At 56.6% G+C, this 15167-nt stretch overlaps 1 protein-coding gene across 1 annotated transcript in view; it reads right to left on the minus strand.

Annotated features, from left to right (window-relative positions):
* The window catches only part of NHERF2 (NHERF family PDZ scaffold protein 2), a 41051-nt gene that overhangs the window by 3840 nt on the left and 22044 nt on the right, over positions 1 to 15167 (minus strand). Inside the window, exons 3-6 of the mRNA XM_072877993.1 lie at positions 8874 to 9050; positions 5505 to 5658; positions 2886 to 2929; positions 2164 to 2226 (exon numbers count right to left, since the gene is read on the minus strand). Of these exons, the coding sequence (XP_072734094.1) occupies positions 2164 to 2226; positions 2886 to 2929; positions 5505 to 5658; positions 8874 to 9050 (438 nt within the window). The remainder of the gene's footprint in view (positions 1 to 2163; positions 2227 to 2885; positions 2930 to 5504; positions 5659 to 8873; positions 9051 to 15167) is intronic.

A 15167-nucleotide genomic window follows, 5' to 3' on the forward strand; every position in this document is an offset into this window, starting at 1 on the left:
ATGCTCCGTAGCAAGCACGATCTAAAGCTTCGGCTTCATCGATCACATCTGTACTGAGGCTTTGCCAGGTCTTGGTGCCGGGCAGGGTGGAGGTGCCCGAGGAGACCAGCTCGGGGAGAAGCGGCTGGACCCCAGAGCTGTGCTCTGCAAGCACCACGCTCGTGTCAATAGTGGGCAAACATACAGAATCAAGACCTTCAGTTTTAAGGAAACATTTTAAAGCCTGCCTACTCACATTGCTGCCCTACCATGCACACGAAACTCCAAAATGAAGATTTCACAAACCCTAGTCATTTCACTGATAACCACGGGCAGGTCCACCAACGCTGCAAGATGACGACTCCAGCTTTGCTCTGGCTTACGAATGCAAACTGAACCGGGTGGTGGCTTGCATGAGCACGCCAGGCTACGAGCTGGGGGACAGAGCTGCAGGCAACCCCCCTGCCATGCCCCAGGGACTGGTTTCTAGTGCAGAGGTGGGACAGCGATCTCTGAAACAGCCCAAAGGTGACTCCACGGGAGGAACCGCTGCGCTCGGGCACCGGGACACAGCCCGGTTTTCCAAAGGCAGCAGCCATTGGATCAGGACATGTATTATTTAATGCTCAGAGAGAAACGGAGATGCCAGACTGCAGGTGTTTTGGCCACAGCTCTCAGACACAGCTGGAGTTTGAGATGTTTTAGAGGCTCGGGGTGCTCAGAAGAGGCTGCCTGAGCACTTGCTGCCATCAGGCAGGGGACAGCACAAGCACGGAGAACCAGCAGAGACCCCACAGAGCACCTGCACGGGGGCATTCCTCTCCTTTCAGCAGAGCCTCATGCTAAAGATAAATTTTTGAGCACTTTAGAAATCCCCTACTTATTAGGAAAAAAACCTGCTAAATTAATGACTCTGAGAGAATACCAATCTATGCCTTGTGTGTACTTTTGGTCGCTCATTCACCCTGCAGAGCGAGGTCTACCTCTTCTCCGGCCCTTCGCTGCGGCTTTCAGCCAGGCTCCACCAGAGAAACAGCCCCAGCCCTGCAAGCAGCCCTGCGGGTCACCAAATCCACGCTCCTCCCATCCTGAGCAGCTCCTTTAAACACTGTGATAAATTCACTGTGCTCCAAGCTAAAAGCAATTTGGCTTTTTTTAATTTTAGCCTGCCTTGTTCCTGTTAGCAGCACCTGAACCTCACCACTCCTCTCCTCCTGCCCTCCCGCCTTCCCAGCCTCGCCTCCTGCCCTGTAGCTCCTCAGTATAATTACACTTAAGATCCAAAACTCTTGTAGACATCCTATCATCTTACACCTCCTTTCAAACTATTCGAGCACGAGTCACTGCCCAGCAAAGCACCAATTACCTTGCTGCCGTTACCCCTTGACGTTCTCTGCTCGGTTTGGGGCAGTGCCACCTCCTCCCCGAGGCCGCGATGCCCGAAGGGACAAGCACATGTCGAGTCCTCCCAGAGCCAGGGGCTCACCCAGGGAATGGAACACGCATCCATCCGCACCCTTGCAAAACTCATCCGTTAATAGGGGACATCTGCTGCTGCTGGCAGAGGCCGTGCAACCCCCACAAGCTTTTCTGTCGCCCGGACAAAGAGGGGAAAGAATTTGCAGCCTGGAGATGGCCCGTGGAGCTAGCAGCTTGCTGGCAGGGGACAGACACGGTCAAGTAACCCAAACCTCACGCAGTCTCCTTAAACTCTATTTAGCCAAACCCATCTGAAGGCAGAAGCGAAGGGAGGCAGAACCTGATAGGATTTAATTCGCGTTTGAATGCTGCTGCCCCTCTCAGATGCCGGTTTGCAGGGGGCAGTTTGCAGATGCTCATCTTTGGATGCACGAGTCTGTGACAGCAGCTTGTGCTGCTACAGCACACGTCACCCCGAGGGTCCCGAGCCCTTGACCAGCCACTTGAAGGAGTTATCCCAGAAACACAGACACTTCCACGCTGGAGCCAGGAGCTGCTGACAGCTCACGGCTCCATTTCATGCACATCTACAGTGCAAGGGATGGAAGAAAACTCTGTATTTTGCTTGCTGGATAGATACAAGTGTACCTAAGTCTGCGAGACAAAACTGAAAATGCATTGAAAGGCATTGTTACACAGTACGATAAGGCAAGTATGTACCTACAATAGGATGTGAAAGGGAGGGGGAATCTTTGGGGTTTTTACCTCCGATTCCTTCCCGGGACTTTGAAGGTCGCTGTGAGATGAAGATGTGGATCCTCCATTCAGCTAGCGGAAATTAAAATGTTAGTCCAGTTTGCACTAAGACAGAATTAGAAAAAAAATTAAAAGCTAGGCAGAAAAACGCTCCAGCCTGCTGGGGACAGACATCCCAGCCGCCGCGCCAGGCAGAGAGCAATGCCTGGCTCGTCCAGGGACAGGAACAGAGCCCCGAGGGAAGGGTCCTGCCGAAGGGACCATGCACACACATGCACATACATGCACACGCGGGAGCTCCCTGGGATTTTCCGGCAGAGCCGCTGCTCTCCAGCATCCCCCATGCCAGGCAGAGCACGTCCCCGTCCCGCCAGCCGCTCACCTCCTCTGTCACTGGGAGCAGTGATTAAATGGGGCTGAAACCAGCCTTGTTCAACCCCTAAATTAAAGCTGGAGCAGGAAGCAATTAAAATCAGCCAGCAGCAGTTAAGCTGAGCTAAATGAGCCTTGGGGACATTACGAGCAATCCTCTCTGCTCTGCAGGCTGGCGAGTCACCCTGACAGGCTCACGGGTCACAGGTGGGAGGCAAGGAAAGCCGGCATGCCAGGGGCCTGGCCTCTCGCCCCCGATCCCTCTTGATCACACCAACACCTTTCCCTAAACTGAGCTAACCCAGGATGCTGCCCAGCCACCCCGGCCGTCGGGGCATCCTGGAGCAGGCAGTACTCACCTGAGTCTGTGCGGATCCGTTTGTCATGGGCTGAGGTACCACACCTATAGACCACATAAAGAAAATACACGGTACGTACGCTCAGCTGGGATTGCTGGCCTCAGGTCCCAGGCAAGCACCCCTCAGCATCGCCCACCCGCCCATCCCCAGCCTGCCTTCTCCCTTGCCCACCCCACCAGCTCAGTGTGTCTTGTCTCTTGACTTTGTCCTGCGCTTCTTCCGAGCCCGTGCAAAAGCCTGTCCATCCCCCTTGTGCCCTCCTGGAACCAAATTCTTTCCAATTCCCCTGACTTCACTTGATTTCACCCTGTTTTCATCAGAAGAAAACACCTTCCAGGAAGGGAACCGAGTAACTTCCTTCTATGAGCACTAAATTCAGCACGCTCCCTTTTTTTTTTTTTGACTGTTAAGTATTTTTTCTTCAGAAACTGTTTAAACAGAAATCTTAAAAACCAAGCCAGTGTTCTTTGCCGAAATCAGCATCTTGTTGGTGTCACAACAGCGTGGGGCAAACAACCCGCTCCCCAGGTACCCTGGCATTTTTTTTGCTCACTTCCAACAATTTGCACTAATAATATTCCACACGATGGCAAATTTTATGCAGATAAGCTGCCAGTCAGCACGATCAAGTCATTGCTAAAGGCATTACCACGTCTCCTCTGTCCCAGGCTAAGAGATGTGTTAATTGTGACAGGATTAATAACTGAATTATGTCGAGCATGAATGCTTCTCAGGGCAAAGCCCTCATTCAGTGCATCGCTCCAGCAGACAATGACGTGGATGCACATCGCTGTGTAACTCCAAATCCAGTGAAGCGAGAGCAGCGCGTGGTGCCAAACGCGGCTTGGAACTGCAGAAACCCCGGACAGGTAATTGCACAGCTCCAGAGCCATCGTCTCCCTGCACCACGTAGGGACGCGGCTGGGCCTTCCAAAGGACTGATTTGGGGCTGCGTCAGTGCGAGCTGCAGGGATTCCTAGCGCAAATCAGGGCACCTTTGCATTTAAAAAACCAAAGCCAAATCGTAATTTTGAGAGCGTGCTGGTGCAAAAGCCTCAGTTACGGTGTTGGGATCCTTGTGTATTTTATCATACTGAATGTTGGACTCCTGTATACAGTATGATAAGCTCTGAGCAAGAGGCACCAAAAGCAAGTCAGCTCATAGCAGAAATGATGCTGAAGTCTCCGGTATCATAAGAAGCTAAAGGATAATGTTATTTAAATGAGAAGCAACCTTCAAATCACAAGCAATATTAAAGTGGAACTGGACTTTAAAAAAAAAAGTAATTTCAAAATTTGGCATGTCTGGAAATATTTTTGTATTTTCTTAGTCCTGAGAGGTGCGTAGCTCTTAAAATACACTCATTGGCTAAAACGTTGAGGTGCTTAGGATCAGCTGGAAGCTCTGAAACTATCAGCTTGAGGTCAAAGCAGTTTGACTAGAGTACAATTATTATTTCCTCTTACCCTGCAAACAACAGAATTTACCAGAGCACTTTGTCATCAGCACTCATACTGTCACCGGCCAGGCAGACCCAACTCTTGATCTCTGACCAATGCGGCAAGATGGCAGCAAGAGCTGCAGGGGCTCGAGCACCCACCCGCACCCCCCGACACGTCCGTGGCCCTGGCTACGTCCCCACCTGGGGAACAAGGGCTCCTTTATCGCTCGTGCCAGCACACAGCTCTCGCCCCAGCTCCTCCTCGAACCGATGCGGAGCATCTGACACCGTTTTCGCCCCGTGTGCTTCTCTCTGCATTGTTTGACCCATTTCTTTGGACAAATCTCCCCATTGAGCATCCGAGGGAGCTGGGAGTGTGGATCAGATAAGGAACAGCTGTACTGGGAAACAGGGCTCCCCATTCAGCCGGTGGGGCAGGACGGGCTGGGGAGCGTCCCGCTCCCTCCCCATCCGGGAGCTGCAGCACAACAGGTTGGAGAGTCGACAGGCAGCTTTCTCTGCCAGGTTTCAACAGCAAGGAAAACATTTCCTGCAACAGCCACCCCTGTGATCGTCGTGGCGTGAAACCCTTCCCCTGCGCGCACGCGGCGTTTGCTCCGGTATTTCTCGATGCACCCTCAGGCTCCTTTGCAAAGAGCAACGGGGGATTTATCGCACTCTCTCTCCTGAGACGCCAGCTCGGCACCCTGGGCAGACCACTCTGCTCCCCCGGACCCTGCAGGTCCACCTCCTCCAACACCAGGCACCCTGTCTCCCAGGGTGCGGGTGCTGCAGCCAAAAATGGAGGGGCCCGAGGAAGTGCTGTCAGAGAGGCTTCCCAGCCCCAGCCGGACGGACCGGTCCCATCTGAGCATCTCTCCGCAAGCCCATCGCTCACTGAGGACCCAGCTCCCCCCGGACCCCGCCACACTCTGCCTCAGCCACTTTATGGCAGCAAGTTCCTAAGTTAATTTTTCACTGTGTAAAAATAATAAATAGGGTTTTGGCTAGGTTAGGAAGTATTCTCACTATTTATAAATAGCTGGGTGGTGCTCAGGAAACTAGTGAGGGATGAGACAGAAGGGAAACATGACTCTCCCTCACTTCTGAAATCCCACCCATGACGGCGTGAGTCACGGGAACGGCGTAGAGTCGCCCAGGGAAAGCGAGGTCTCACCTTTGGTGTGCTCCTCCGTGGGGGTCACCCCCAGCTTCTTGAAGTAATCATCTGTTTCGGGGTCCACCACCAGGAGCCTGGCTTCGTTCTCCCTGGCCTTAATGTGGGACACCACCTCCGAGTGCCGCAGGCCTTCCACGTTTATGCCGTTCACCTGCAAAGCGACAGCATCAGAACCCCAGTCTGTGCCCCCTGCAGCAGAGACACTGGTCCCGGACCCCCAGAGCAGCCTCCTAAGGGATGGGATTTTCCTTTTTTAATTTCTATTTGGATGATAGGAAGGCTACAGGCTTTTTCCTTCCCCCTCGCAGGCCAGCCACAGCCTCCTACCACCCCCCCAGTGCCTCTGCCGGAGCATCCTTCGTGTTACCCCACACCTCCGCCTCTGCCCGCATCCCAAACACACCCATCGGGAGCCACAGCCCCCCGACTCCGCCATCACCTCACCCACCCAGGTCCTGCCGAAACGCTCTGGCTGCCCTCTTTAGTGATTTCAAACCCAGCCTTCACCTCGGATGTGCCCCAGGTATCTCAGGCTGCCTACGGGGTGCAACCATGTGCACGGGCAGCGGGCTGGGTGCTGCCGGCGTGTCCTGCTCCCCAGGCGGCATCACCACGCCATCGTTCATCCCTCCGTGACAGAAAAATGCATTTCCCGTGTCCCCCGTCAGGCGAGTCCCCGTGCCTGCTGCATGGATTCATTGCTCCCTTCCCTGCGTGCGAGCCAGGACCTACCAGGGAACGCGATCCTCTGCTCCCAATTGTTCCCCGCAGGGAGGGGACAATTGTGATTTTGAGGCATTGTTGGGGGGGAATGAATCACCCTTTGTCCCGCAGGGGAAGGTCTCCGCACCGCCCGGCCCCTCGCTGCTGGACCGGTTTTGTGCGATGAACTCTTTGCAAGGCTCCAGCCCGTCTCTGGCAAAGCTCAACCCACCCTTCGCCGCCCGTTCTGCCTTTGGCATCCGAAGGCGCCTGCATGCGGCATGGCAGAGCGATCTGCTAATTCAGCTTGGACGGAGAAGGGGAGAGAGCGCTGGTGGTACAGAGATCACCGGGAATGGAGTAACCTCCTCCTCTTAAAAATAGCTACTCCGTTACTACAGCTTTCTGAAACAAATCAAAGACTTCAGAAATCTGTCCAGCACAGAAAGGCCTTCATTAGGAGAAGCGGACAGCAGGTTTTGTTTGTTTTTCTAAGCCACACACAACGTTATAACTGCATGCTTTGGATGCACACGCCTGCTCTCCTGCAGGGCCACGGCTCTCCAGGATCACCAGCATCAACACATTTTTATTCCTCCTCCTCCTCCTGCAGACAGACAACTGCCTTCTCCTGCACTGGACCCTGAAGCACACCAATGCCAGAGTCAGGGACCGAGCCTGGGAGCGAGGGTAACCCCGTCCCGGCAGCTCCCCGGGGAGCTGAGCGTCGGCCCGGCAGCTCCCAAGACGTTGCAGCCCATCCCAGGGAAGCGGGACAGCCATGGACCCTCTCGCTGCAAAGTCATGGCTGCTCGTCCCCGCTGCAAAGGGACGAGGCAGGCGAACGCCGCAGAGCCTGAGCTGGGCTGGCTCCACAAACTTTGGATTCCCCTTTGCATTTTGGATGCCTGAACACAAAACCTGGGGCAGAAGCAGGTCCTGAGGGCCAGGATATGGCTGCAAGGGCTGGGATGGAAAGGGAACCCTGTCCCCAGGCTTTGCACCTCACTGGCAACCTCAGCTGCTGCCTTGTAACCCCGCTCCATCCCCGGCAGCACCCTGTCACCTCTCCCGGTCACCCCGATTCACCCCTGGTTGAGCTCGGCCGGGCAGCACGGGGCTGCCCTCCCCCTGCCCCAGCACACCCAGCCTGCCCAGCGCAGCAGGGCCGGGGGGCATCAAATATTTATCGAAGCCCCAAAGAGCGGGGACGGAGGGGCTCGGGTTTCCGAGCTCGCCAGCTCACCCTTTGCCGCTTTGTGTGTGCCAGGCACTCTGCCAAGCACCGATAAATAAATAACACAACCCCTCGCCGTGACACCGCGCTGCTGGGAGCTGCTGCCGCCAGCACCCCGCTCCTGGCCCCAGCCCCACGCTGCTCCCGGCATTAAACTTTCAGGTGCTGGGAAGAGGCACAGCTCCCGCCGGCTGGGGAACAATTATTCACGGGGCTAGAAAGCAGGCGAGTGCTTTGGTCTTAGCGTTCCCCCAACTTGCTCGGCTCCGCAGGGTGCGAGTGTTTTCTTCCAGGAGTGCAAAACCCTTTCCCACTCCAGAGCCAGCGGCAAGGGCCACGGCTTGGTCCCCGCAGGAGGGTTTTGGGGTTCACCCTCCTGGGGAAGGGCCACGCGTGACTCCGAGCAGGGGACGTCCTCGTGCTCCCGCAGTGCAGAAGCGAAAGGGGAGATGGCTGCCGTGCCTCGAGCACCGGCTGCCAGATCGAGCCCTGCCCGTCCCTCTGCCCATGCGCTGCTCAAGCCGGGCGCAGGCACCTCTGGATGGGGAAACCTCGTTCTTCAGGAAAAACACAAGACAAACAAGCCGAAGGGAGGGCGATTCCCAGACACATCAAAACTTGTGTTGTCCAGCACTCGGTGACCAGGAAGATGCTTCCAAGAGGAATTTTCCCCCGATCTTTCACAATTTCATGTCTTAAAATCTCTGCAAAGCTTTTTCCCCTCTTTTTCCAAACACCTGCCTGGCAGTGCGTCAGCTCGGCCGGGCGGCACCGACCCGTCCCTGTGCCTATGGCAGGACGCCAGACCAGAGGGTGGCTGGGTGGGGGGTCACCCCCCCCGCGCTGGCGGTGGGACGGGTCCCACGTGTCCCCACACCCCTTTTGCTGCAGAGGGCAGAGCCAGCTCCAGCACCGCGCGGCATCAGGCAATGCCACCAAGCACAGGGCTCGCTGTGCTACGGCGGGGGGGGAGACGGGCACCCATCAAGCACCTCATCCGTCCACAGGATCCCACTGCCACCCCCGAGGCACCCGGATGGGCACAGGGCCAGCACTTGGCCTGCTCCGACCCTCTGTGCCGGCCAGAGCCAGCGGCAGCACCTAGATTTGAGGGCTCGCGAGTGCCCGCTTTGAATGAGCTGCCACAAAACCACTGCCTAAGCACCCACATTGGGCTTACGGCTCCGTATTACAGAGGAACACGGGGGGGATGTGATGGAAGAGGTGACGGGACGGGGGTTTGTTTCAGCTTCAGGCTTCCTGAGGGTCCCATCACGTCTGCTGACCCTCTCCCCACCTGCTAGAGGGGGACAGGACCCGGCCGCTCCTGCCAGGCTGGGCAGGATCGAACGTCCCTGCGCGGCACGTGCTGAGGAAACCCCAAAAGGCTTCCCAGGAAGGGAGGTGCTGAACCCCCACACTGTTACCTCCACCAGCCGGTCCTGGGGCCGCAGCCCCGCTCTGGAGGCCGGTGAGTCGGGGTCGACCGAGCGGATGAACTGCCCTGGCCGGGACTTCTCGCTGTGCAGGTTGAAGCCGTAGCCGTTGGGGCCTTTCTTCAGGTGGCAGAGACGCGGGCACAGCTCCTTCTGTCCGTTTAAATCCTGATTAACAGAGGAGGGGTTGGGGGGAGACAAAACATTTAATTTATAGGTTCGGTTTTGCTCTAAAGCAGATGCAATCATAAATAAAGCTACCAAGGAAGCACCATATCTGCACCCCGTCCTCCCGTTCCCCTGAACAGGGACAGGTTAACAAATGAATTTCCTCTCATTGAGTCTATTTTAGAAAATCAATTGTCCGAAACCATTCCAGAAAAAATTAAAACAAAACAAAAAATGCATTTCCTTCACCAGAAGCAGCCCAGATAAAGCCCGCCCATACACCAAGGCTCCCCCAGCAGCGGCCGAGCCCCAGTGCCGCAGCCCTGGGCAGGGAAGAACCAAACCAGAGACACTGGATTAACCTTAGTAATTTATTTAAGGCCGTGGCGTACCCTTGGTCCCAGTGACATAGGCATCGCCCATGGGTACATTCACCTCCCAGCGGAGGGGCTCTGGGGGTCGGGGTGATGAACCCCACGCCTGATGGCTCCCCGCAGCGCGGAGAGGCTGAGCTTGCTGTAGGGCGAACAGTACAGGAGCGTGTGGGGAGTTTAACGCCTTCCCCCCCATCCCACGGAAAATGCTGTACGGCTCCTCAAGGCAGCCGGGGATGCAACAAATACCAGCTTTTCTCCAGGTCTGCAGGACCCATTGCACCTCCCTCGGATGCCGCTCTCCCCACCAGCCTCCGCACGGCCCCTTCCAGCCCACACGCGCCGGGCAGCACCGGCTCACGGCACAGCACCGAGTCCCTGGCAAGAGCCGCCTTGGAGATACGGGTTTTCATTTGCATCTGTGGTTTAAGGAAAACACCCCCTGTGGCTCAGTTTTAATCCTTCATTAAAAGAAATGCTGCTCCCCTCCTGCTAACAGACCTTATTTTTTTCAGATCACATTTACGGTGAAATCTCTTACAGCCTTTCCTGTCAAATTAAAAACCCATGCAGCAATTTCCTCCACGTTCCTGTCTTTGCCAAAAGGTACCGTGAAACACCAAACCTGCACCCCCTCCCCTCCCACCGCAGGCCCAGAGATGTCCTCCCTCCTCAGACAGCTCCGGGGCTCCTACACGCCGTGCGGGCTTCGTGCTGGGAATGCCGGTGCCAGCAGCTCCTCGCACTCGCAGCACCTTGGGGTTATTTCTGCAAAACACCCTCGATGTTGCTCAAAAGCTGCTTCCTCTCCAGCAAGGGCTGCGGGAGCCGAGGGCACCCGGGGCTGATGCCACCCATGGCTGATGCCCAGGAGACCTGGCCCGGCCACCGCTCGTGTTGGGGACCCACGGGATGATGCCGAGGGGCTCCACCTGCACGTGGACCCTGCGCGGCAAGAGCCAAACAAGCCAAAGGACGTTTCCCACTGCCACCGGGGAGCCGGACTATCCGCAGGGTCCTCGCGTGCCCCAGTGATGATGGGGAATAACTCCCGTTTGCAATGTTACAAGGTGATTTTTGGCCACTGCAAGTCACAGCGGGGCAAATACAGAGGGCAGCGAAGAGTTGAATCAATTCACCAGCACTCGCTGATCTCCTGGCTCCCCATGGGGACAGTGGTGGCCCGCCGATGACACCCCTGGGGTCAGCACCGAATTCCCGCAGGAGGAGCACGGCTAAGTCACTTCGGGGGCTGATCCCGTCTCCTTCATCCCCTCAAAAAGGGATTTTCTGGAGGAGCATCAGGCAGGGACATGCAGAGCCATCACCCCCAGGGACCCGCTGAGCTGGGGAATGGCCCTGCCGCCTTTCCCCTTCGGCATGGCCGCGGAGCCACCGGCTGCCAACGGGGACGGAGGGAGCAGCCCCGCAGTGGCCTTCTGCCCACGGAACACCGCTCCCCGCTCAGTACCTATGGGCACCGCATTAATGCAGACGGCAAAACACAACTAATAGTACTCGATACGCATCCCTGTCCCCAGCTGGGTTCCCCACTTTGCAGAGCTCAGGGCCAGAGGATCCCCAGGCGCAGGGCATCAACCATCACCCGCACCGAGCACAGGCACCATTGGTCACACAAACACGCCCGGCCGGGGTGACACTGCTGCCGCTCGCTGGGGACAGAGGCCACAGATGACGAGATAAACCCAAATAATCCCAGCGAGAAATACCCGCTTCATGCCACGGAGAGCACATGTCCCCACGCCGTGTGCCGTGACCGCCCGGCAAGCAGGGGCTCCGGGCGCTCTCCCCAGCACCGACTACCTGTTGGAGGCTTTAACGCGATGGGATGAGACCTGGGGACAGGGCGAGGGGAGGCAGAAACCCACCGCGACTGCTTCACTGCGGGGAGAAACTCCCCCTCGCCCCGTCCGCTGCTCGCTCCGACCCCACGCGCGCCCGCCGGCTCGATGGGATGTGCACAGATACCCCAGCACAGCTCTCCTCAAGCTGCTTGTGAAATACTCGAGCTGGTGGGGTTCACGGTGGGGGGGGAGGAGTTCAGGGGACGACTCTGGAGCGACGGCAGCCTCCGTCCCTGTCCGTCCCTGCACGGCCCTTTGTTGGTAATATGAATGCAAAAAAGCCACTTTTCTCCCCCATCGCTTACGGCTGCATCTTCCCAGGGGGCTGAGCGCACCAAACCGCCTCCTCCGTTCCCTCTGCGACTTGCTTCCTCACATTGAGCTCTTCCAAACGCAGTCCCTGCGGGGCTGGCAGCCTGAACCCCCCACGGGCTCCCGTCCCCGCCGAACCCCAAAGAAGGGAGGCGAGAGCAAAGCCTTCCCCAGGGCCAAGTGCCAGCCCTCGGCAACCCCCGGCCAAAGCAAGAGCTGGAGCTGCACCCGCTTGCACCCATCTGCTCCTGCTTGCACGGGTGCGTGCCGACCGTGCTCTCCGGCAGCGAGCAATGAGATCGGTCCCAGGGTCCTGGGGCAAAAAGCAGAGGGAATTTTGGCCGTGGCTGCAATGCCCAGGGGGAACAGAGGTGGACTGGGACTCAGGACCAGCTTGACCAGCTCAATCCCAGCATCCGGGAAGGAACAGGGATGCGAGATGGACGCCAGGTCAGAGCTGCCCACGATGCTGCTGCTCTGGCACAGGAGGGACAGCAGGGACACCTCGGCCACCCCCACTCCTCGGGGCCAGCGCACCAAATTCCTCAAAATGTGCTCGCAAACGAGGGCCGCCGTCGGCAGCGCCCGTCGCAGGCATCGGGGCGCGCTCGGACCAGCTGCAAACTGTACCTGAACGTTTCAGAGATTAACTTGGCAATGCCGTTTTTTATAAAAAAAAGCACAGAGGGAGCTGCAAGAAAAGCCTTACCGGCTGCTCCCGCACACACGCTGCAGCTGAGCTTGCGGGGCGCACGGATGCTACCAGGACAAGTTGTGGAGGAAGAGAGATCCACGGGCGCCTGCCTCGGGAGATGCTCTTGGCAGCGATTCTTAAAAGGGAAAAATCATCAGTGCAACATCCACTGATCGATAAAACCCAGCTCCTGCCAAAACAGGGCAGGGCTCCCAAAGCGCTTCAGCTACCTGCTCCGCAAAAGCCAGGACCAGCCCCTCCGCCTGCCGCGACCCTGCGCTCGCACCCTCTCCCTCCGCAGATTTAGCACGCCTGTATTTCTCCCGTGGCCCCGGAGCAGTTAGTTCACCCTATCTGCAAACATTTCCAGCTTGCCTTGGAGTTCTTCAAAAACTGAAGAAAACAGGAAATGATTCAACCGGCCGAAGAGGGTCGGATCCGCGCGACCTTAAAGGATGCACGGGGCTCTGTGCAGCTAGGAAAAGGGGGGAACGTCTTGCAAGCAGAGGGGAACGCGTCTGGGATCACCTATTGGGGTTTAGAAAGGACCTTTTTAAACCATTTTCCTCTTGCTCCGTTTTTACGGAGTCAGCAGTGTGAAAGCACCAAGAAAATCACCCGAAAATGTCGCGCTGTGGCTGCCGTGCCAGCGCGGGGATCCCCGGGGCTCGGCAGGTGGCTGCGGGGGGACGCGCCGGCAGGGCCAGTCCCTCCGCCTTCGGGGGATCGCATGGGATCGCCAGTGAAATCAAATCATTCGATAAATACACTGTGCAGGGGAAAGCCTCGTCTGCAGGATCTCTTTGGCTGCGAGGGTGGTAACCAGTGCTGCGTCCCACGCGGGCTTGCTCTACTTTCACCACAAACTCTTGAACTCAAGGTCCTTAACTGAAATGAATTCAAGATCTTTGTTCTTAAGAAAAAAAAAATCCCAATTCAGCATCTGTTCTGAGCAGAAATCCTCAGGCAAAACTGCTTATCCTCCCGCAGAGATGATCCGGGGCTTTCGCTGGGCTCTTAAACCTCTCGACTAACGCAATCCTCGGCCACTGGAAAAAACAGGTCTTAGACCACAACTCTGCAAAGCCCCTCTCTGGGATTAAGCAAACACTAAGGCTCCCCTCGCTTCACCCAGACCCGAGTACATGCTCCAACGCTTTGCGCTTACGTGCTCTGTTGACACAGAGCCGCCGTGTCTCTTGCCAGCTCTGCTATTCATTTTCTTTTCAACCAGTGCCAACGTTTCCCTGGTTGTGTTCTGGGAAGATATTTCCTAAACTCCCGGGGGGATTTTGCCTTTGTGAAACCCAAGCCCTGCGACAAACCGTTCCCCGGAACGGTGGCATGTTATCTGGGCTCCCCAGAAACCCGCCAGCACTCACCCCTGCAGAAACACTCCGGTATTGCTCCGGAGGAGGCTTTGCCGCCCTTTCACATGCCAAGAACGTGAAAGCCGGTTTGGGTAAGTTAGATTCACACGTATACTAGAGAGCAACAAAAATTAACCGTATTTTTTGTCTATTTGCATGCAAAAGAAATTGCGTGCAAAAAAATCGCGAAAGAAAGCAAATTTTTTGTCTACGTATCCAGATACTACCTAAATTACTGAACTCAGTGGTCTGAGACTACTGAAATCAGCGGTCACTAATTTTGTAAGCTGGATTAAGAAGCAATGGCATGTCATACTCCACCTACAAGTATCGCTCTCTATGCACATCCACAGGTATGTACGTGCATGTGCGTAAATAAGCTGCATTGCCACACCAACCCTGGAGCTGCCGCTTGAGGCAAATCATCATCATTTTAGAAGGAAAAAGGTTTCGGAAACGCTGTTCAAGCTGGTCCATTTAAAAATGCACAAACAAGACATTAAATAACAATGAAATCCTTTCAATATAAACACAAAAAAAAGAAAAACCAAAACAAAAAAACGGTTGGGTGTTGCCAGCTCTCACAATTTCATTGCAACTCTTGCAGCATCTGATTTTTTTTTTCCCCTTAGAGTTTCCACTGCTGCTGCTGGGAGGCAGGGACCCCCAGGGACCCCCCTTGGCTCCCTGGGGCCACCCCTTGGCTCCCTGGGATGCCACAGGCTCCGTGCCACCCCCGTGCAGCTCCCTGCAGTCACTGGGACCATTCCCATTTCCTACACCTGCATGTTTCAGGCACGCTCTACCACGGAGCCGGTATCATAAAAATCACTGGCTCTGATTAACGAGGGGTTTCCATGCAATTAATTAGTAGATGCCAGCCTTCATGCAAGCAGAATCCACTCGCAGAACCACCAAACCGCCAGCACTTTGGTCTTTTCTGTTTCCTGAAACAAACTCCCCTCCCGGGTTTTGAGGGGCAGCAGGGCAGCCCCCCACGCTCCGCTGTCCAAGCAAAACCCCCCCGCCCCTAGAAAAGCCCCTCCCTGGCTCCAGCGCCCGCACACCAGCCCCAGCCCAACGGCACGAGGCCACCGGTGTCAGAGACCCGCTCGCCATCGCCACTGACCCGGCCCCAAGCTCCGGCTCTGGGATGGGGCTGCCCCATGCTCCCCCCAGCCCCTGCTCGCCGCCTAATCCGTGCCTTCAAACCATCACCCGCAGCACAACTTTGAGCAGGGCTGGGGATGAAAAGGGCTTTTCAAAGACCTCCGTCGCGCAGGCGTTAGCACACACTTTTGAGCACGGTGCAAACTCGCCGCTGGCCCAGCCCGGTGAGCTCTCGCCCAGCCCTGGACAACCCAGCAAGAGCAGCCGTGGCTCCCTCCCTGCCTGGGATGCTCGCAGCCGGCGGTGGCCGAGTGCAGCCCTGTCGGGTCCTGGGACCATCTCCAGCCCCTCAGCTCCCTGCGCCGCAGAGACAAATGCACGCTCTGCAATGG

The sequence above is a fragment of the Ciconia boyciana genome, chromosome 13 (genome assembly GCF_034638445.1).
Source record: "Ciconia boyciana chromosome 13, ASM3463844v1, whole genome shotgun sequence".
NCBI classification, from domain to species: domain Eukaryota; kingdom Metazoa; phylum Chordata; class Aves; order Ciconiiformes; family Ciconiidae; genus Ciconia; species Ciconia boyciana.